General features: G+C 41.0%; 1 protein-coding gene across 1 annotated transcript in view; it reads right to left on the bottom strand.

Annotated features, from left to right (window-relative positions):
• aco1 (aconitase 1, soluble) overlaps positions 1–24,693 on the bottom strand; it is an 88,110-nt gene that overhangs the window by 56,662 nt on the left and 6,755 nt on the right. The window contains exons 2-6 of the mRNA XM_061961230.1: positions 19,291–19,419; positions 3,322–3,490; positions 1,767–1,904; positions 1,626–1,695; positions 1,376–1,559 (exon numbers count right to left, since the gene is read on the bottom strand). Coding sequence (XP_061817214.1) covers positions 1,376–1,559; positions 1,626–1,695; positions 1,767–1,904; positions 3,322–3,490; positions 19,291–19,399 — 670 coding nt within the window. The 5' untranslated portion in view covers positions 19,400–19,419. The remainder of the gene's footprint in view (positions 1–1,375; positions 1,560–1,625; positions 1,696–1,766; positions 1,905–3,321; positions 3,491–19,290; positions 19,420–24,693) is intronic.

Consider the following 24,693-nt stretch of genomic DNA (forward strand, 5'->3'; position numbering starts at 1 on the left):
CTGTAAAAATGCATATTCTCTAAAAATATATCTTATAATAGCCACAAACTGGAGGATATGAGTTTGAATCAGAATACAAAAAAAAAAAAAGGTTTTATAGAATAACAAATGTACTTCATAATGGGAATGCAAATGATGTACGTGTTTGGAAATGGATGATTGATTGAACATTTTTTGAAACCGAATTTGAAAAAAATTCCAAAAAGCCCTTTAGATGCATACAACATAGGCTGAGTCAATTTAACATATCGGATAGCCTAGAAGTGAATTTCCTCAATTTCAAACCTGCTCAGTGGCCTTGTGGTTAGAGTGAACGCCCTGAGATCAACAGGTCGTGAGTTCAAACCCCGTCCGAGTCATACTAAAGACTATAAAAATGGGACCATTACCTCCCTGCTTGGCACTCAGCATCAAGGGTCGGAATTGGGGGTTAAATCACCAAAATGATTCCCGAGCGCGGCCATCGCTGCTGCTCACTGCTACACTCACCTCCCAGGGGGTGAAACAGTAACCTGACTCTCGCCAGATCACTGTAGTTTGCTGAGCTCCACATAAAAAGCTAACAAAACAGCTTCTACTTTTCAAAAGGCACACCCACAGGTTGCCATTTTTCTAATCGAATTAACGGATGAATCCTTTCAGCCCTACATCCACCTATCTTTGAAACCTCCAAAAAAGCTGTCTGTCGGGTATTTTGTGGCCCAAATCTTAACAATTTAACTTGTCTTTGTTGCGACCATGTAGATTATTTGCAACAAAACATTCAAAGGGGGAGACACACAGGTCCGGTGGCCATGGATGAAGTGCTGGCTGTCCAGAGTCGGGACCCGGGGTGGACCGCTCGCCTGTGCATCGGTTGGGAACATCTCTGCGCTGCTGACCCGTCTCCGCTCGGGATGGTTTCTTGCTGGCCCCACTATGGACTGGACTCTATTATGTTGGATCCACTATGGACTGGACTCTCACAATATTATGTCAGACCCACTCGACATCCATTGCATTCGGTCTCCCCTAGAGGGGGAGTTACCCACACATGCGGTCCTTCCCAAGGTTTCTCATAGTCATTCACATCGACGTCCCACTGGGGTGAGTTTTTCCTTGCCCTTATTTGGGCTCTGTACCGTGGATGTCGTTGTGGCTTGTGCAGCCCTTTGAGACACTTGTGATTTAGGGCTATATAAATAAACATTGATTGATTGATTGATTGAACTCTATATATTCAATTCGGTCTAATGTGGACTGAATTTTCACTGTAAAGTGCTTGGGGTGTCTAGAAAAGCGCTAAATAAATCAAATCTATTATTAATCATTATGACAGTCCGATGGTCCTGAGATGTAGTTTGACTTTTGCAATAGTTTATTATTTTTAACTTACCCCAACCCAGAACACCAAGGCCGTCGATCATGGTGGTATGGGAATCTGTGCCCACTAGGCTATCCGGGTAAAAATACCCATTGAGGTTGAACACCACTTGGGCCAAGTACTCCAAGTTGACCTGGTGAACAATTCCGGAACCGGGCGGGATGATACGCATGTTCCTGAAGGCTTGGGAGCCCCACTGGAATGTATAAAACAGGCATAAGTTAAATGTTTAGTTGCGTAGAAAGAAGTCCAGTTGATGCACCTTCAGGAACTGGAATCTCTCTTTGTTGCGTTCAAACTCCAAGTTCTGGTTTTTTTGAAGGCTATCAGACCTAGAGAAAGCAAAAGTATTAATAGAGCATTTTAACAATTTAGCATTTTGTCTTTTTTGGTATCTTTTTACTTTTTGTTAAAGTCCACTTGAACGGAATGGTCGATGACAAGGTCAGCAGGGCAGACAGGGTTAATCTTCTCTGGGTTGCCACCCAGCTTAATCACAGCGTCACGCATGGCGGCAAAGTCCACCACGGCAGGTACTCCGCTATAAACACATTTCATTCAAAGTCTCTTGATTGAACAGTGAAATGCTGCAGTGTGGGACACAGTTGTTAAAGGGGCACATTATCACCAGACCTATGTAAGTGTCAATATATACCTTGATGTTGCAGAAAAAAGACCATATATTTTTTTAACCGATTTCCGACCTCTAAATGGGTGAATTTTGGCGAATTAAACGCCTTTCTATTATTCGCTCTCGGAGCGATGACGTCACAACGTGACATCACATCGGGAAGCAAGCCGCCATTTTCTCACTTTCGTCGGTGTGTTGTCGGAGGGTGTAACAACACGAACAGGGACAGATTCAAGTTGCACCAGTGGCCTAAAGATGCGAAAGTGGCAAGAAATTGGACGAAATTTGTTCAAAATACGAGGGTGTGGGGAAAGCCGACGGAATGGTCAGTCGTTTGTTCCGCACACTTTACCGACGAAAGCTATGCTACGACAGAGATGGCAAGAATGTGTGGATATCCTGCGACACTCAAAGCAGATGCATTTCCAACGATAAAGTCAAAGAAATCTGCCGCCAGACCATGTCTTGGCTCATACCGTCCCTTATGCCACCGAAGATGATCAAGAGAAGAATATCGATCCTAGCTTCCCTGGCCTGCTGACATCAACTCCAAAACTGGACAGATCAGCTTTCAGGAAAAGAGAGCGGATGAGGGTATGTCTACAGAATATATTAATTGATGAAAACTTTATTCATTACTCGCGGTTTTACGTAAATTATTATACATAAACTGTGTTTACCAATAATTTAGCTTAAAAACATTTTTTTTTTTTCAATCATTCGAGTACATTCGGATAGTCTTGTGTAATGCAGTATTTTGTGTCTATTTAGGTATGGTTAACCTGAGTGCTGAAATCGTGGAAAAATATATGTTCTTAGCGCGCCTGAAATGGGCTGTCTGCACTCTCAAAGTGCATGTTGTTGCCAAATGTATTTCATATGCTGTAAACCTAGTTCATAGTTGTTAGTAATTATCTTATCAGACAGTGTTAAGCCGCTGAAATCCGAGTCTGAATCAGAGCTAATGTCGCTATACCTTGCTGTTCTAGCCGCCATGTTTGTTTGTATTGGTATCACTATGTGACGTCACAGAAAAGTGGACGGGTGTATATAACGATGGTTAAAATCAGGCACTTTGAAGCTTTTTTTAGGGATATTGCGTGATGGGTAAAATTTTGAAAAAAACTTCGAAAAATAAAATAAGCCACTGGGAACTGATTTTTAATGGTTTTAACCCTTCTGAAATTGTGATAATGTTCCCCTTTAAGAAAAAGCACTGAACATGACAACTGCATTTATAAAAGTGTATAAAACATAAAAATACAACAACAACAAAAAAGAGTGTTACTGTGTGTGTGTGTGGGGGGGGGGGGGCTGTCGGACATACGTGAAGTCCTGCAGTATCACACGTGCCGGCTTGAATGGGATCTCCACCGTCTGCGTCTGTGTCTGCTTCCAGTTGAGGATATTCTCCACATCGGACTGCTTCACCAGAAAGCCGTCGCAGTTCCTGACGGCGGACTCCAAGAGAATCCGTATGGAGAATGGCAAGCGGTCTGAAAAACCCCCAAATAATAACCATGCCATACCACACACACACACATTTCATATACTGTGCATACATACATATACTGTATTTTTCGGACTATAAGTCGCAGTTTTTTTCATAGTTTGGCCGGGCTCCAGTGCGATTTATATATGTTTTTTTCCTTCTTTATTATGCATTTTCGGCAGGTGCGACTTATACTCCGGTGCGACTTATACTCCGAAAAATACGGTATATATATATTTAAACTTGGGCTATCAAGCGATTAAAACAATTAATCGCATTTTGTTCATAGTCAGCTCAAAATGAATGCGATTAATCGCAGATAGGTATAATTTTTCATCATTAATAAGTGTATTCAAGACAGATAATGTTCAGGGGGCGTGGCATATTGCTGCATGGCAATGTACCATTGTAATTAACCAATTAACCTTCTGTAATAATTAATAATATGCAATATTCTCAACTCGACAAGAACATGTTATAAAAGAATTTACACAATATCCGGACTATAAGGCACACTTAAAATTCTTTTTGTCCCTCAAAACTTGACAGTGCGCCTAATAACCCGGTGCACCATATGTACGGAATAATTCTGGTTTTGCTTGCCGACCTCAAAGCAATTTTATTTGGTACATAGTGTAATGATAAGTGTGACCAGTAGGTGGGAGTCAAACATAAGAGATGGCAATATTACTCAAGTAAACAACACCAACATAGAACATTACCCACGGCGCTCAAAAATCTATCAAAATGTTTTAGTACAACTTTGGTAAGCTATGAAGCCGCACCACTTGATGGATTGTCGGCGCATTAAACATACGAGTATTATTATGGTGCGTGAATAAGGTAAGACATTATCTGGCGTTTTGTTTCGCAATAATAATTAAAAGCAACTTTTCTTGCCTTCTGGTACCTGCTAAACTGTGTTTGGGATCTGCATAAATCCTGAAAAATTGTGCGCTTCTGCCTTTGTAGTCCTTGCCAACACCGTAGTCGATAAGCTTCTTCTTTTTCTCTATCTTCTTGCTATGGGACATTAATCCTACGCTGTTGCCATTTCTAAAATAAAGTAGTGTAAAGTTCTTTCTTATATATCTGTCAGTAAACTCGCCATGAAAGCGCTAAAACATACCGGTGTAGTGAGTTTACATTATTCACCCAAGGAACTTTAGTTATTAGAGAGTTCTGGTCGGACGGTTTTTCACGGGACACATTTCCGGTGTTGTTGTTTCGGATGAGGAGATGCTGCTCCGTTATTGATTTAAGTAAAGTCTGAATGTCATTAAACAGTTAGCTCCATCTTTTGACACTTCTTTCACTCCCGTCCTTGCACGCTACACCGCTACAATAAAGATGACGGGGAGAAGACGCTGCTGAAGGTGAGCCACGTAAATAAGACCACCCACAAAACGGCGCATCCGGAAGCGACTGTCAGAAAGCAACTTGAAGATGATCTGTAAAACATAATCTATGCAACATTTTGACCAAATAACCACCATTACATGTTATGTAGACCACAAGGTAGTGTTTTCCATTTAGAGAAAAAATAAAATATGACTCCTTCAATAATCTGGTACGCTTTATATATGAAAAAAGATGGAAAATAGACAATTCATCGGCAGTAGGCCTTATAATCTGGTGCGCCCTATGGTCAGGAAAATACGGTACTCATTTTGAGTAACTTGAATGCCAGTAGATTACTTGACTCTTGGATGGTAGTTTGTCGGATAAAGACGTAGATTTGCTTAGCCTGCAAATTAGCTTCCAACTTCATAGCACTAGCGGTCCGTTCTTGCATTGATTGTTTGCATAATTAGCGTGCTTGGTGGAGAAATGACGACTTACGTTGTATTCCTTCAAAATCACCACGGTTTATTAGCAAATAAGACATATAGCGTTTGACTGGACTTTAGTGAAAAAGTATTTAGTTGTCCATTCCTTATTAAACACCCGACATTTGCTGTCAACTTTTCTCACTGTTACAAATCGGTTGTGCTGTCAGAGCAGTCGCAGTAAAAACAAGTGTACCTGGGCCGTGCAATCAATCAAACATACTGCAGTCCTATTGCGCCACTCTGTGGAATTACTTGGCATTACAGGACAATTAATGTGGTCCTAATTATTACACAATTTGCTCAATTCTGTTCTATTTTTAGGCGGGTCGGATCAAAAAGACCAACGGGCCAGATTTGGCACGCGGGCCGTAGTATGCAGACTCCTGGTATATACAGTACAGTATGTACACTAGAAGTGGGGGAAATAATAGATGCATTGCAATTCGGACGTGGACGATTGTAAAATCAATTAGTAAACGTCAATAATCGATTTATTTGTTGTAAATAAAGTAATGCAGACTGGCTAACTGCAGCGAGCGACCTTCAGAGATGTGACCGGCTTCCTTTATTATAGGGCATTTATGTTCCAGTTTTTCACACGTTTCTATTAATTTAATACATTTAATGGGAATTAACTGTTTCTTATTAAAGGGGAACATTATCACCAGACCTATGTAAGCGTCAATATATACCTTGATGTTGCAGAAAAAAGACCATATATTTTTTAACCGATTTCCGAACTCTAAATGGGTGAATTTTGGCGAATTAAACGCCTTTCTAATATTCGCTCTCGGAGCGATGACGTCACAACGTGGCGTCACATCGGGAAGCAATCCACCATTTTCTCAAACACTGAGTCAAATCAGCTCTGTTATTTTCCGTTTTTCGACTGTTTTCCGTACCTTGGAGACATCATGCCTCGTCGGTGTGTTGTCGGAGGGTGTAACAACCCGAACAGGGACGGATTCAAGTTGCACCAGTGGCCCAAAGATGCGAAAGTGGCAAGAAATTGGACGTTTGTTCCGCACACTTTACCGACGAAAGCTATGCTACGACAGAGATGGCAAGAATGTGTGGATATCCTGCGACACTCAAAGCAGATGCATTTCCAACGATAAAGTCAAAGAAATTTGCCGCCAGACCGCCATTGAATCTGCCGGAGTGTGTGAGCAATTCAGGGACAAAGGACCTCGGTAGCACGGCAAGCAATGGCGGCAGTTTGTTCCCGCAGACGAGCGAGCTAAACCCCCTGGATGTCTTGGCTCACACCGTCCCGAAGATGATCAAGAGAAGAATATCGACCCTAGCTTCCCTGGCCTGCTGACATGAGGGTATGTCTACAGAATATATTAATTGATGAAAATTGGGCTGTCTGCACTCTCAAAGTGCATGTTGTTGCCAAATGTATTTCATATGCTGTAAACCTAGTTCATAGTTGTTAGTTTCCTTTAATGCCAAACAAACACATACCAATCGTTGGTTAAAAGGCGATCGCCAAATTCATCCTCGCTTTCTCTCGTGTCGCTGGCTGTCGTGTCGTTTTCGTCGGTTTCGCTTGCATACGGTTCAAACCGATATGGCTCAATAGCTTCAGTTTCTTCTTCAATTTCGTTTTCGCTACGTGCCTCCACACTACAACCATCCGTTTCAATACATTCGTAATCTGTTGAATTGCTTAAGCTGCTGAAATCCGAGTCTGAATCCGAGCTAATGTCGCTAGAGCTTGCTGTTCTTTCCGCCATGTTTGTTTGTGTTGGCTTCACTATGTGACGTCACAGGAAAATAGACTGGTGGTTAAAATCAGGCACTTTGAAGCTTTTTTTTAGGGATATTGCGTGATGGGTAAAATTTTGAAAAAAACTTCGAAAAATATAATAAGCCACTGGGAACTGATTTTTAATGGTTTTAACAATTCTGAAATTGTGATAATGTTCCCCTTTAAGAATGTATTGTTTTTAAAAGTTGCAAGTGATAAACACTTTAATCAAATAGAGTTATTCCGCACACTCATACCCTCATCTAGCGCAAAGATAAGGTAAGGCTTGTTGACATAGACAATCATCTGCTGAGATGCCGATCAGGACCCAGTCGTCTCTGAAGTCATCAAAACTCAGATGATTCATGGCCCATGTGGACAGCTCAATCCTTCGTCTCAATGCATGATGGATGGAAAATGCACCAAGAGGTTCCCGAAAGGTTTAGTTAAAGAAACTATCACAGGACAGGAAGGTTATCCCCTCTACATGGGTAGAACGTCTGAGGATGGGGGACAAACCACATTGCTGAGTGTGAGGTCAAGAAGTCACTATTGATATGAGTTGGGTCATACCATACTGCCTACTTTTGTCCAACATATTCCAGGCTCAGATCAATGTGAAGAACTACAACAGTATCACAAGCATAAAGTATGTTACCAAATATATTAACAAAGGTGCTGACATGGCTGTGTTTGTAGTTGAACTGATGGTTCACAAGACGAAATAAAAAAAAATGAAGGAAGATACATATCATCAAATGAAGCAATCTGGAGATTGGCTGTGCATCTTCGAAATGGCCAGAGTCTTCTTTACTGAAGAGAACACCCAGCATGTTATTGCTCACCCCAAGGAAACTACTTACTGCATTTTTTAAGCTCTGTCAAGAGGATATTTTTAGCCCAGACTCTCCTTTATGCCGATGTCCCAAGCTACTATTTGGTCCAATAAGAAGTGGAGGAGGGTAAGAATGGAGCCAGAGTTCTGGGATGTGAACATGAAAATATCCGAAAAAGTGAGGCAATCCAAAGAATTGATACTGTTCATTCCAAGCAGCAAGAATGCTTTTTCTCTCTGTGTTCTCTTCCACTGTGTAAAAGGGCCCAGATCTTTTGAAAGTTCACATGTGCAGGGTGAAGATGCCTGCCACACCTATGGGAGGCTTTTCCAAGACGTGGCCTCTTGGAAGACAGACAACCATTGGGATCTTACTCTAGAACAGGGGTGTCAAACTCAAATACAGAGTGGGCCAAAATTTAAAATTGAACAAAGCCGCGGGCCAAGGTTGAACAAATTAACCTTTTAATAGGGACCCAAACAAGTTTTGCATTAAATATTGAACAAGCAAGGCTTATATAACTTTATAGTGACATGCAAAATCGAGTTTCAAATAATAATAATACAAATTAAAAAATATCAATGGCATATCAAATACAATTTAAACAAAAATTGAATGCCTCTTTTCTATTTGCAGCCTTCTGAGGTAAATATCAACATTAACTTTTTCCACAGGCTAATAAATTTGAAAATAAAATAATGAATAAACCAACCATTCTGGACTTTAAACTGCTCAGTTTGCAACACACTGATCTAATCTGATGTGCCCAAGCCAGATACCTGGCATCTTTTCTTGGATGCTAGTTCATTAATGTCGGGGCTCAGGCTTTGAGCTGAGGCAACCTTCATTATCGAACGAAGGTGTTCATCAGTCATTATATCTCGTATTCCACAGTCTTGGGGGCGTGCCTTACAGGCACTGCTTTTAACGTCCTCTACGAGCTGTCGTCACGTCCGCTTTTCATCCCTTCTAACAACGTGCCGGCCCAGTCGAAAGACATGTGCGGCTTCTGTACGCACACTCACACATACGCGAATGCAACGCATACTTGATCAACAGCGATAAGGTTTACACTGAGGGTGGCCGTATTAGCAACTTTAACATTGTTCGAAATATACGCCACACTGTGAATCCACACCACGTGCGTAGTACAGTACAGTGCAGACATTCGCGGGAGAAGCAGCAAATAGGGTGAACGCGAGTCCCTACACAGCTCTGTGCATGCAGTACACCAGGCAGTGAGTGACTGACACAGCGCCACAGTCAGCACAGTTCAGTACGTGAACCTGAATCACTTCTGCAGCAGCAGTTCTGTGTGCAGGTCGGCGAATCATGAGTCAGTCAGTAACAGCTTCCCCAGCGGCAGATCTCGGTGTGTGTCAGTTCGCGAACGACACAAGCCCTCAGCACCCAATGAACGACGCGCACAGTGACTGAACGAGAGCCTCAATGTGACGTCCTCCTCCGCGACACAGTCAGTTCTCTGTGTCAGTAGGTTCGCGAGTCCTGATTCTGTCGTTCACTGAGTGATTCATGTCGTCAATCCGCGGTGAACGAATCGTTCGCTCAGTCCCTCCCCCCACCCCCATAATGAGTAGCTGGCTGCGTCGTTCGTCGACGTCGAGGGTTCAGTGAGTCACAGAATGCGCCAGTTCCACTCATACCGGCATGGTCGCGGCGGAGCTCAACTGAACTGAGAAAGGAACGAATCAGTTCATGAAGTGATTCGGTTCAGTACGTTCACTCAAAAGATTTGTTCGTTCGAACAAATCGTTCGCGAACGACACAACATTACGGGAGGGTTGGCAAGTATGAAAATTAGCGGTGAATGCGGTGTTACCGCGGCACCGCCGCTGTATATAATCGGCGGGCCAGCTCTAGTGTTAATTTGATATCGCCTCAAGGGCCAAGTGAAATTACACGGCGGGCCAAATTTGGCCCGCAGGCCAGAGTTTGACACCCATGCTCTAGAAGAAGCAACCTTTACTGACTTTTTGCCATGATGATGTTGACTTGCAACTTGACTGATCCAGCACTCTTAGCATAAATACAAAGAGGATATGTCTGAAGACATGCTTTACAAGATCCAACAAAGGACTCTAGACACTACAGCTGCTTTCAATGTAAACCTTTTCAATGAAGCTTTGCCGGAGCTTCAATACCACATTATTGCCATGGGAGGTGATGGAGTGTCTTATGGTTTGCCTGCTCCAATCACAAATGGCTGCCCACTTTCAGCTGATCATATAACAGAGACACATTACAATATTGATGCCTTTATCACAGAAAATGAGACTTGACTTGTGGGAGATAAGAAAGCCGCCGATGAGGCCATTCTCCACAACATTGAAGAGAAACAGGGAAGACTGTTCTTTCTGGATACTCCTGGAGGATCTGGAAAGATTGTTACCAATCTTCTACTTGCAAAAATCAGGCAAAGAAGTGATATTGCTGCTGCACCTAGTGGCATTGCCACCACTTTACTTGAGGGCGGAAGAATGGCTCACTCTGCATTTGAGCCACCTTTAGACCTCAGCAAAAAAGAAAATGTAACCTGTAATATCAGCCGTGGATCTACTAGAGGGAGACTTTTGCAAGAATGTAAACTCTTCATATGAGATGAAGCAACCATGAGCCACAAAGCTGCATTTGAAGCTTTGGAAAGGTGGAGCAACTGTTCTGTTGGCCAAAGATATCCAGCAAACATTACCAGTGATTCCGAAAGGAACACGAGCAGATGAGGTGAATGCCTGCTTGAAAAAAATTCACACTTGTGGTCAGAAGTTAAACGCTTTGGACTATCAACCCATATGAGAGTCCTGTTATCAGGAGATCAAGAAACTAGCATATTCTCAGAGCAACTACTTCAGGAGGGAAACAGGAGGCGGGAGTCTGAACCTGATGGTCTGGTTACCCTACCTTTTGGAATGTTTGTAGAAACCCAGCCAAGGTCATTTCATCAATGCTGTCTTCCCAGACATAGCAGTGAAATACCAAGACCAAAGCTGGCTCAGTCAAGAAGATAAACTCGCTCCTAAGAATGTTACAGTTGATGAGCTGAGCCTTATACTCTTAAATCGGTACTCCTAGAGTTATAATTGTCTGCAAATCCATAGAAAACATGAAAGATCCAGGGGAAGCTGTAAATTACCCTACGGATTTTCTTAATAGCTTAGCTCCACCTGGTCTTCTGCCTTACTCTCTTACCTTAAGGTTGGTGCACCTACTATGCTTCTCCGAAACCTTTATCCCCCAAACCTTTGTAAATGGACAATGCTGATGGTCAAACGGCTTCTTCTAAGAGTAATTAAAGCAAATGTGATGACAGGCAAAGCCACAGGAACCAATGTCTCCATTCCAAGAATACATTTGATCCCATTAGACTTGCCGTTGGAATTCAAATGTCTTCAGTTTCCAGTCAAATTGAGTTTTGCCATGACCATAAACAAAGCCAGGATCTTCAGCTCTCACTGGATCGGTTCGCAGCAGAGTGTGAAGCGACTGGGATGAGAATCAGCACCTCCAAGTCCGAGTCCATGGTTCTCGCCCGGAAAAGGGTGGAGTGCAATCTTCGGGTTGGGGAGGAGATCTTGCCCCAAGTGGAGGAGTTCAAGTACCTCGGAGTCTTGTTCACGAGTGAGGGAAGAGTGGATCGTGAGATCGACAGGCGGATCGGTGCGGCGTCTTCAGTAATGCGGACGCTGTATCGATCCGTTGTGGTGAAGAAGGAGCTGAGCCGGAAGGCAAAGCTCTCAATTTACCGGTCGATCTACGTTCCCATCCTCACCTATGGTCATGAGCGTTGGGTTATGACCGAAAGGACAAGATCACGGGTACAAGCGGCCGAAATGAGTTTCCTCCGCCGGGTGGCGGGGCTCTCTCTTAGAGATAGGGTGAGAAGCGCTGCCATCCGGGGGGAGCTCAAAGTAAAGCCGCTGCTCCTCCACATCGAGAGGAGCCAGATGAGGTGGTTCGGGCATCTGGTCAGGATGCCACCCGAACGCCTCCCTAGGGAGGTGTTTAGGGCACGTCCGACCGGTAGGAGGCCGCGGGGAAGACCCAGGACACGTTGGGAAGACTATGTCTCCCGGCTGGCCTGGGAACGCCTCGGGGTCCCACAGGAAGAGCTGGATGAAGTGGCTGGGGAGAGCGAAGTCTGGGCTTCCCTGCTTAGGCTGCTGCCCCCGCGACCCGACCTCGGATAAGCGTAAGAAGATGGATGGATGGATGGCATAAACAAAGCCGAGGGACTATCCCTCAAAGTTGTAGGACTTCACCGGGATGAGCCAGTCTTTTCACACGGCCAACTTTATGGTGGGTGTTCCAGAATTGACATCCCCACTAATCTTTTCATCTACCGTATTTTTCGGATTATAAGTCGCTCCGGAGTATACGTTGCACCGGCCGAAAATGCATAATAAAGAAGGAAAAAAACATATATACGTCACATATAAGTCACATTTTTGGGGGAAATTTATTTAATAAAACCCAACACCAAGAATAGACAGTTGAAAGGCAATTTAAAATAAATAAAGAATAGTGAACAACTGGCTGAATAAGTGTACGTTATATGAGGCATAAATAACCAACTGAGAATGTGCCTGGTATGTTAACATAACATATTATGGTAAGAGTCATTCAAATAACTATAACATATAGAACATGCAATATGTTTACCAAACAATCTGTCACTCCTCATCGCTAAATCCCATGAAATCTTCCTCGTTGTCGCTCCTGGTATGCGCCGCTTCCTTTCTTTCTGCTGCTCGATCGCTGTTTTCTGCTGCATATTTCACTACGTCCAGCTTGTAATCTGCAGTATATGATTTCCTTTTCGGTGCCATTTTTGTTCAGCCCTTCTCAGTTTTTATAAGTTACCACCAATGTTGAAATGGTCAATTTTAATAGCTACGGACATAGCAGCAGTTAGCATCCCATGACCCACAATGCACTTCTGCCATGACACACAATGCACTTCTGCCATGACCCGCCCCCGCCGAATTCTTATTGGTTGACGTGTGTGTGACGATTACTGACATTTGCTTCGTCTCTTACGCGAATGAGATAAATATTATTATTTGATATTTTACGGTAATGTGTTGTTAATTTCACACATAAGTCGCTCCAGAGTAGGGATGTCCCGATCCGATATTTGGATCGGATCGGCCGCCGATATTTGCCAAAAAATGTGTATCGGCAAAGCATGGGAAAATGGCGATCCAGATCCAGTTTTTAAAAAAAACTCTGGTCCCTGTTTTCCAACGCACCGATTTAAATCATACGTTCCACTTTTCTGCTGCTCCCTAATTTCCGTTCCGCATTTTCCAGCACACCTTCAACACATCCACAGGTCTGTGGATTCTCACACAGTTGCTATTAGCTGCTGGCATTACATGACAGGCTCTTCTCACTCTTTCCTGTGTCTCCCTCTCACAGACAGCAAGCGCACCTTTTTACACACATCACATACTGTCACGTCATACGTCACATACGTATACGCCCTCTCCCAGCAGATACGTAGCAGCATGGCTAACGTTAGCTGTGATGCTAGTGCAGCCGTGCGAGCAATGTTCCCTCTAAGGTGCGTGCCTGTGCAATTGCGCACTGCTCAAGCGTCCTCTGCGCACGGCAAATCTATGCCATGCACAAAATCAAATAAAAAAATAAGCGCATAACAATTTTCGACACACGGACACGACAGAGAAAACAGTTTTCGTCATCATTGTTCAAATATTGGAACGTCTGTCGAGACACTTTCAGGACATTAATTCCATCGATCACTTTACTGAGCAAAACTCTTTTTTGTCGGCCATTAACACATCACCAAAACATTAGTAAAAAAAATGATATCTCGCAAAACTAGTCATTTTCTGCAGTACAAACCAGACCAAAAGCAACTTTGTTATATCAACAGCAGCCGCTCGCTCTTTCTCACTTGCGCCAACACATGCACATATGGCATTTAGCCAGTGATGCGTTTACAGCCACTCAAAAAGTCCAACACCACACATAAAGTGTCATTCCAGGTCGTTACACTATGATTTACCAATGAAATGTGTACTCATTTTAGTGTCATTTATTAGAAATCTTAAATTATAAATATTATTCATGAAATGCTGTTAGTATATTAAATAAATACTAATAAAAATATATTTTTTACAAACAGGAAGTTGCAGGAATGTACACATGACCCCCTGCTTACATCTCATTGTGCAACATGTGAATGTTTTAATGGGAACTAAATGCAATGTCTGAAAGGGGTACAAGTTATTTCCAAAGCAGGACCTCCACCCAGACAAACAATACAAGTACACAGTTCATGAAAAACAATATTTTTTGTTATTGTCATTGTAAGTGGGCCTAAACACTTATATTAGAAAATAACCTCATGGAAATGACTGCTGTCATTTGATTATAATAATAAGAGAATGTTGTCTGTCTATCTGTGTTGGCCCTGCGATGAGGTGGGGACTTGTCCAGGGTGTACCCTGCCTTCCGCCCGAATGCAGCTGAGATAGGCTCCAGCACCCCCCGCGACCACGAAAGGGACAAGCGGTAGAAAATGGATGGATGGATGGAAATTGAACTTGTTATTTAGTCAGGTTTGGGACAGGTGTGCTGCTGGTGTAGCCACAGTGTGCACGTCTGATGTTGCTTACATGGGCTCCACTGAATGCTCAGGGAGTTTTTGCGTTTGCTCACACACATGAAAAATTAGAGGGAAAATTGCGTGCGAGTGGTTATACGAATGAAGGAAGAATTAATGAATTCCCCCCAAAAACAGCGGGGGGGTCCATCGTCTGGCGGTGGTTTGGCTTCAAGTGGGAATATGTCGAACAGACAACCATAATTTGTCAAGTGTGGAGCAAAAGCGTTGCTATAAAAAGTAGCATTACTGCTAATATGTAGCATCATTTGAAAAGTCCCCTGCTAGAGAATGAAGAGTGTTTGAAACTCCGCACGTCAACATCTCCATTCGGTGCCACACGCCCACACCATCAAAATGCAGAGGCAAACATTTCCAGATCAACACCGTATGAAAAAAATAGTGATTTTTTTAGTTGTGATTTCCTTCTCTGCATGAAAGTTTAAAAGTAGCATATATTAATGCAGTATGAATAAGAATGTTTTAATGTAGACACATAGAATCATCATACTGCTGTGATTATATGCATCAAGTGTTCATTCAAGGCTAAGGCAAAATATCGAGATATATATTGTGTATCGCGGTATGGCCATAAAATATCGCAAAATTAAAAAAAGGCCATATCGCCCAGCCCTAGTTCAATGATGCCATTTTTGTTTGTCATGTATAATTCTGTCTATTTTGTGTTTATCCTTGAATAAACAGGTCAGTTTCTTGTTACCAACCATTGTGTATTATTCAAACTCCCCTAATTCAGCTGGCTAGTTGTTATCAAGAGTACTAAAACCCTTTTCAACATGATTCTGACAACTAAGTAGGCTAAATAACTTTAAACTTTAATACATGCTCGGATAGGCCAGTATCAGTATCGGATCGGAAGTGCAAAAACAATATCGGTATCGGATCGGAAATGCAAAAACCTGGATCGGGACATCCCTACTCCAGAGTATATGTCGCACCCCCGGCCAAACTATGAAAAAAGCTGCGATTTATAATCCGAAAAATACGGTACTCAGCAAACAAAATGACAAAGAATGTAGTCTACCCCGAGGCCCTAGCAACTGAACCTAGAGTCCTCAAGTCATTATAAGACTATCCAGCTTTTCCTATTGTCTAATAGAATAATAAACAAGAATTAAATTTTTCCAAATTCAGTTATTATGACCGGAAAGTAGTGCTAGTGGATGTTAAATGATAGTATTCTCAAGATAGTTTCATTGGATGATATGTATCTTGCTGTTTAATTGTTTTAATTTCATCTCACTTTATGCCTAAATGGGCATTATGGTATGACCCAACTGTTACCAATAGGGACTTCTTTACCTTGCACTCTAAGATATGTGGTTATATAAAATATGCATACAAAATATATGCATACACTATATACATACATACATACATACATATATATATATATATATATATATATATATATATATATATATATATATATATATATATATATATATATATCCTAGACCTCCATGCCCCTGTCAAAACCTGAACAGTCACCTTCATGCACTCAGCCCCCTGGTACACCGGCGAGCTGCGGAAAATGAAGAGAGCGAGGCGTGTCCTTGAACGGCGTTTCATGGACTCAGAACTCACTGTTCACAAAATAGCCTATCGAGAACATCAGAAGGCCTATTCAAAGTCCCTCAGCGATACGCAGTCCCGGTTCTACTCAAATATCATCAACAATAGCTCTGGAAACTCCAAGCAACTTTTCTCCACCATAAATCATCTCCTCAAACCCCAAACTCCCCTACACTCGGACACCACACAGGAGCAATGCAACAATTGCATCTCTTTCTTCAGGACTAAAGTAGAAAACAGCCGCTCCTTTCTTTCCACCCCCCCTGCCCTCCCAGTCCCAACTGTCGACCCTCAGCCTGGGACCACTCAGCCTCTCTGCTGCTTCACAGACATCATGCAGCGAGAGGTTGAGGGCATCATGAGGAAGATGAAACCCTCCACCTGTGTCCTGGACCCCTTTCCCTCAGCCCTGGTAAAAACGCACACCCCTGCTAAAAGTCCTTTGATCACCAAAATTATTAACTACTCCTTCCAGGCTGGTCAGGTCCCCACTGTCCTGAAAACTGCAGTCATCAAACCACTTCTCAAAAAGCCCAGCCTAGACCCAGAAGTGCTGGCCAACTACCGACCGATCTCCAACCTCCCTTTCCTCTCAAAGATGCTGGAAAAGGTAGTTGTTGCCCAACTTCATGACCATCTTAAAACCAACAACCTTTATGGAAAGTTCCAGTCTGGTTTCCGCTCTGGCCACAGCATAGAGACTGCTCTGGTCAGGGTCACCAATGACCTGCTGATGACTGCTGATGCTGGCTCACCATCTCTTCTCATCCTCCTTGACCTCACTGCAGCCTACAGACCTACACCGCCTACACTCCACCATTGGACTCTCTGATACTGCCTTAAACTGGTTCACATCCTACCTCACCGATAGAACGGAGTTCGTCTCTCTGGGAGAGGCAAAGTCGGACACACTCTCTGTCACCTGTGGTGTCCCTCAAGGATCAGTCCTCGGCCACACCCTTTTCACACTCTACATGCTCCCCCTTGGCCGTGTCATCAGCCAGCACGAAATATCATTCCGCTGCTATGCCGATGACACTCAACTCTACCTAAAAACAAACCCAACCCCCTCTGCAGCCCTGCCATCATCCACACTTACCAACTGCCTGGTAGATGAAGCACAATTTTCTTCAACTGAACAGCTCCAAAACCGAAGCCATTCTAGTCGGCACCCCACATCAGACTCAGTCATACACCATCACCAGCATCACCTTCTCCGGCCATGACATTCACCTCTCATCCTCAGTCACTAATCTGGGTGGTAGAATGAACCCTCACTTGACCTTTGAGGCTCAAATAAAAAAACTGTGCAAGACCTCCTACCACCTCAGGAACATTGCTAAAATCCGCCCCTCACTCACTCTCTCTGATGCCGAGAGGCTCGTCCACGCCTTTGTCTCCTCCAGGCTAGACTACTGCAACACACTTCTTGTCGGGATCCCCAGCAAAAACATCCAGAAGCTGCAATACATACAGAATAGTGCTGCTAGGATCCTGATGAGAGTGCGGAAATTTAACCATATCACACAAACTCTCAAATCCCTTCACTGGCTTCCTGCTCCACTCAGGATTGAATGCAAAGTCTCCCTACTAACCCACCAGTGCCTCCATGGAAATGCCCCCCTCTACCTCAAAGAACTACTCACCCCCAAATCCTCCACACGACACCTCCGCTCCGGACAGGCTAACCTCCTCAAACCTCCGAGGACAAAGCTACAAACAATGGGAGACCGGGCTTTCTGCTCCACCGCTCCCAGTCTGTGGAACGCTCTCCCTGACCACCTGAGGGCACCATAGACTGTGGATGCTTTTAAAAAAGACTTAAAAACCCTTCTTTTTAAAAAAGCCTTTTTTTAGATATATGTATACTAGTTTTAGCTATTTGGCTGTTCTAGTTTTTATTTTTATTTATTTTTTATTATCTTTTTATTTTAATACACTGTAGCACTTTGAGGTTGTTTACTCAATGTAAAGTGCTTTTTACAAATAAAATCTATTATTATTATTATTATTATTTATATGTTCCATTGAAAATATAGAACATTACACACGGTGCTCAAAAATCCATCAAAATGTTTTAGTACGACTTTGGTAAGATATGAAGCCGCACCGCTTGATGGATTGTACTGTGCTTCAACATACGAGTATTTTTATGGTGTGTGTATAAGGTAAGACATATTATCTGCCGTTTTGTTTCGCAATATTATGCAAAAGCAACTTTTCTTACGTTCTGGTACCTGCTGATCTGTATTTGGGATTTGCATAAATCCTGAAAATGTGTGCGCTTCCGCCTTTGTAGTCGATAAACTTCTTTTTTTTTTTCTCGACCTTCTTGTTATGGGACATTCATCCTCCGCTGTTGCCATTTCTAATATAAAGAAGTGTAGAGTTTTTACTTATATCTGTCAGTAAACTCGCCATGAAAGCGCTAAAACATACCGGTATAGTGAGTTTACATTATTCACCCAAGGAACTTTAGTTATTAGAGGGTTCAGGTTGGACGGTATTTCACGGGACACATTTCCAGCGTTGTTGTTGCACGAGTGAGCCACAGACAAGAAGATGCTGCTCCGTTATTGATTTAAGTAAAGTCTGAATGTCATTAAAACAGTCAGCTCTATATTTTGACACTTCTTCCACTCCCATCCTTGCACGCTACACCGCTACAACAAAGATGATGGGGAGAAGACGCTGCCGAAGGTGAGCCACGTAAATAAGACCGCCCACAAAACGGCACATCCTGAAGCGATTGTCAGAAAACGACTTGAAGATGATCTGTAAAACATCATCTATGCAACATTTTGGCCAAAGAACCACCATTACATTTCATGTAGACCACAAAGAAGTGTTTTACATTAAGAAAAAAAAAATATATGACTCCTTTAATGCGCCCTATAATCTGGTGAGCCTTATATATGAAAAAAAGATCAAAAATAGACCATTCATCGGCAGTGCGCCTTATAATCCGGTGCCCCCTATGGTCCGGAAAATATGGTACTTGAAATGACAGGACCACTCGGTTTGTTTTCAAACAAAACGAAAAAATAATCTATATTACAGAACTGTTTAAAAACAATGCCAACAACTAGTTACAGATATTTGATAATAGCAAATAGTAGAAAGATGATATTTTCTTACCATATCGGGGATCTTCCAGTTTGGAGAGGTTGTAGAACATCTGATTTGCAATTTTGGGATCCAGAAGGTCCACTATATGCTGGAATGGATTTGTCACGGTCCCGGCCATCCTCCTTTACGGTGAAAAATCTAAAACAAAAATTCTAAATGTATTTCTGCAAATTTTCTGAAATGTTCCCTGTCTTTCTTTTTATAAAGATGCTACAATGACTTGGACGCAACTTGGTGTGCGGGTGTTTATGGGAAGATTGGAGGCTATCCCTAAAATGAAGTCTTTCTGTGGACTGTGAAGTCCCATTAGGTCATCAATATGAAGAACCTATCGCTAATGATGTACAATATTACCACCTGACTCCGAATTAAAATGGTATATATTTCAACTAAACATCATAAATACGAAATTTTAATGAAATCTGAAAATGCAAAAAGATATTTTAGCCCGAGTATTGGCAGGACGGTGTTCCCTTGCCACATTGCGGTTCACTATGGTCTCGGTGCATCGCGGATTTAAAAGTATCATTGAGTAGATTAAAGGGGAACTGCACTTTTTTGGGAATTTTGCCTATATCGTTCACAATCATTATGAAAGACAAGACATCAGAAGTATTTTTTTAATGGACTCTAAAAAGTAAATAAATGCGATCAAAAGTCTGCTTACAATGGCGCCTATAGGAGCCGTCCTATTCTGCCTGTAAAGCCCTTAAAAAACATCCAAACACCTCCATTAAGGTTTTATATACATGATATATATGTAATGTAGTAACAGGCATTTGTATAATAACATTTAAAATGTACGTATTATGCTCATTTTAAGCATTCATTTCAAACACGCAACACAACAATTAATTATTTTTTTTAAACATTACTCACTGCAGACTTTAAGAGAGCCAAAAAACATAATAAAACATCACGTACTGTACAATTTCTGCTGTCATTAGGACGCCGACTGCAAGGATGTTGATATATTCCCATTTATTAATGACTCATAATTTTCACGAAGAAAAGAAAGTGGAAACTATTGTCTTTTTGTGTCGTTCTCGCCATTACCAGGTCTAAATTGGCTGTCAAAGTGTCCCAACTTGTCGGAATATGTCCTCGTCCTTTTCCTACCCAGGTGAGAAGCATGATTTATAACCTATCATAAAGTTTGACGAGCAAGGAAACGAGAAAGCAGCTGATCATGTCAACATTGGCACTTTAAACAGCGTGTCTGCGTTAGCGCTTAAAATTAAAATATCACTAGTATTTGGTTAATATTCAAGTCATGAAATGTAAATGGAGTATTTTTGGCAGTTTTTAGATGTTTTTTTATTGTGATTTATGAGCGGAAGAGAGGACCTCCCATTGGCTCAGCCCTAAGCAGACTTTTATTACGTTTATTTACAAGTTAAAATGCTTTAAAAAAAAAAAAAAACATCTGTCAGTCTTCATGTTTTTCATAATGATTGTGAACGATAGGCAAAATTTCAAAAAAAGTGATTTTTTTAATGCATTCTAACTTCAGAACTCTCCATCAACATTTTGTATACACACACTGCAAATATATATATAATGTAGTAACAGACACCATCATGACAATATGTAATATGTACTACATACACATTGCAAGTATATACAAACCCCGTTTCCATATGAGTTGGGAAATTGTGTTAGATGTAAATATAAACGGAATACAATGATTTGCAAATCATTTTCAACCCATATTCAATTGAATGCATTACAAAGACAAGATATTTGATGTTCAAACTCATAAACTTTATTTTTTTTTTCCAAATAATAATTAACTTAGAATTTCATGGCTGCAACACGTGCCAAAGTAGTTGGGAAAGGGCATGTTCACCACTGTGTTACATGGCCTCTCCTTTTAACAACACTCAGTAAACGTTTGGGAACTGAGGAGACACATTTTTTTAAGCTTCTCAGGTGGAATTCTTTCCCATTCTTGCTCGATGTACAGCTTAAGTTGTTCAACAGTCCGGGGGTCTCCGTTGTGGTATTTTAGGCTTCATAATGCGCCACACATTTTCAATGGGAGACAGGTCTGGACTACAGGCAGGCCAGTCTAGTACCCGCACTCCTTTACTATGAAGCCACGTTGATGTAACACATGGCTTGGCATGGTCTTGCTGAAATAAGCAGGGGCGTCCATGGTAACGTTGCTTGGATGGCAACATATGTTGCTCCAAAACCTGTATGTACCTTTCAGCATTAATGGCGCCTTCACAGATGTGTAAGTTACCCATGTCTTGGGCACTAATACACCCCCATGACATCACAGATCCTGGCTTTTCAACTTTGCGCCTATACAATCCGGATGGTTCTTTTCCTCTTTAGTCCGAAGGACACGACGTCCACAGTTTCCAAAAACAATTTGAAATGTGGACTCGTCAGACCACAGAACACTTTTCCACTTTTAATCAGTCCATCTTAGATGAGCTCAGGCCCAGCGAAGCCGACAGCGTTTCTGTGTGTTGTTGATAAACGGGTTCCGCCTTGCACAGGAGAGTTTTAACTTGCACTTACAGATGTAGCGACCAACTGGCAATGATTAAAACGACCAAAATATGGTAAATATTATGTACATATTGCTATGAAGGTGTCTGTTACTACATTATACAAAACCCAAAACCAGTGAAGTTGGCACGTTGTGTAATTCGTAAGTAAAAACAGAATACAATGATTTGCAAATCCTTTTCAACTTATATTACTATATATTAGTCTGCAAAGACAAGATATTTAATGTTCGAACTGAGAAACTGAATTTTTGTTTGCAAATAATCATTAACTTAGAATTTAATGGCAGCAACACATTGCAAAAAAATTGGCACAGAGGCATTTTTACCACTGTGTTACATGGCCTTTCCTTTTAACAACACTCAGTAAACATTTGGGAACGTTTTATCTCACAAAAATAGCTTTGCAATACAGTATATAATGATATAATTGGCATGATCCGATAATATTAAAGTTTAAAATCTGCATTTTTTTCTGTCAAAATTGAAAGAACAAATGCATTTAGTAAAAAAATAAAATACAATTAAATATGTATTTTATTGAAACCTATTTTTTCAAGGCTTTCGGGTGCCGCATAGAATGATGTAGCAGGCCTGTGCATTAACTGGACCACCATTTTCGAATTTTAGCCCGGCTATTTGTTACACAAGATGACGCTCATCATTTCTATAAACGACTGCATTAATTGTAATTTTCATTGAGGGCCACTTTCAGAGGGCCGCATTTTTAAAATTAATTTACATTATGCTTGCGGGTAATAACCTGTTACTAATCATGATTAATCGAAATGCATATGCATTTCATTAATAGATTTTTTAATGTATACCTTGCTTTAAAATCACAAATAAAGGTGGCAAGCAGATATTGAACTATTTGCTTTTATCTCACAAAAATAGTTTTGCAATAGGGTATGTAGTAATATAATTGGCATGATCCGATAATATTAAAGTTTAAAATGTGCATTTTTTTTTTCTTTAACAGAAGCATTTAGAAAAAAAATAAAATAAAATTAAATATGTATTTTATTGAAACCCATTTTTTCCAGGCTTCCGCGGGCCACATAGAATGATGTAGCGGGCAAGAACTGGCTCCCCGGGCCTTGAGTTTGATACCTGTGCATTAACCGGACCACCATTTTCGAATTTTAGCCCGGCTATTTGTTATGCAAGATGACGCTCATCATTTCTATAACCGACTGCATTAATTATGATTTTCATTGAGGGCCACTTTCCGAGGGACATTTTTAAAAATTAATTTACATTATGCATGCGGGTAATAACCTGTTATTAACCATGATTAATTGAAATGCATATGCATTTGATTATTAGATGTTTTAATGTATAACTTGCTTTAAAATCACAAATAAAAGGTGACAAGCAGATATTTAACTATTTGCTTTTATCTCACAAAAATAGTTTTGCAATACATCCATCCATCCATCCATCCATTTTCTACCGCTTGTCCCTTTTGAGGTCGCGGGGGGTGCTGGAGCCTATCAATACAGTATATAATAATATAATTGGCATGATCAGATAACATTAAAGCTTATAATATGAACTTTTTTTCTGTCAAAATTGAAAGAACGAATGCATTTAGTAAAAAAATTAAATAAAATTAAATATATATTTTATTGAAACCTATTTTTCAGAACTGGCCCCCGGGCCTTGAGTTTGATACCTGTGCATTTACTGGACCACCATTTTCGAATTTTAGCCCGGCTATTTGTTATGCAAGATGACGCTCATCATTTCTATAAACGACTGCATTAATTATAATTTTCATTGAGGGCCACTTTCCGAGGGCCATTTTTTTAAATTAATTTACATTATGCATGCGGGTAATAACCTGTTATTAACCATGATTAATTGAAATGCATATGCATTTGATTATTAGATTTTTTTAATGTATAACTTGCTTTAAAATCACAAATAAAGGTGACAAGCAGATATTTAACTATTTGCTTTTATCTCACAACAATAGTTTTGCAATACATCCATCCATCCATCCATTTTCTACCGCTTGTCCTTTTTGGGGTGGCAAGGGGTGCTGGAGCCTATCAATACAGTATATAATAATATAATTGGCATGATCAGATAACATTAAAGTTTATAATATGAACTTTTTTTCTGTCAAATTGAAAGAACAAATGCAATTAGAAATAAAAATTAAATAAAATTAAATATGTATTTTATTGAAACCCATTTTTCCCAGGATTTCGCGGGCCACAGAGCAGGCCAGAACTGGCCCCCGGGCCTTGAGTTTGATACCTGTGCATTAACTGGACCATTATTTTCGAATTTTAGCCCTGCTAGTTGTTACGCAAGATGACGCTCATCATTTCTATAAACGACTGCATTTATTATAATTTTCATTGAGGGCCGTTTTTTTAAAATTAATTGCGGGTAATAACCTGTTATTAATCATGATTAATCGAAATGCCTATGCATTTGATTATTAGATTTTTTTATGTATACCTTGCTTTAAAATCATAAATGAAGGTGACAAGCAGATATTGAACTATATGTTTTTATCTCACAAAAATAGTTTTGCAATACGGTATGTAATAATATAATTGGCATGATGAAATAATATTAAAGTTTAAAATATGCATTTTTTTTCTGTCAAAATTGAAAGAACAGAAGCATTTAGAAAAAAAAAAAAATTAAATTAAATATTTATTTTATTGAAACCCATTTTTTCCAGGCTTCCGCGGGCCACATAGAATGATGTAGCGGGCCAGAACTGGCCCCCAGGCCTTGAGTTTGATACCTGTGCATTAACCGGACCACCATTTTCGAATTTTAGCCCGGCTATTTGTTACGCAAGATGACTCTCATCATTTCTATAAACGACTGCATTAATTGTAATTTTCATTGAGGACAACTTTCA

Source organism: Nerophis lumbriciformis, linkage group LG05 (genome assembly GCF_033978685.3).
Source record: "Nerophis lumbriciformis linkage group LG05, RoL_Nlum_v2.1, whole genome shotgun sequence".
Lineage (NCBI taxonomy): Eukaryota > Metazoa > Chordata > Actinopteri > Syngnathiformes > Syngnathidae > Nerophis > Nerophis lumbriciformis.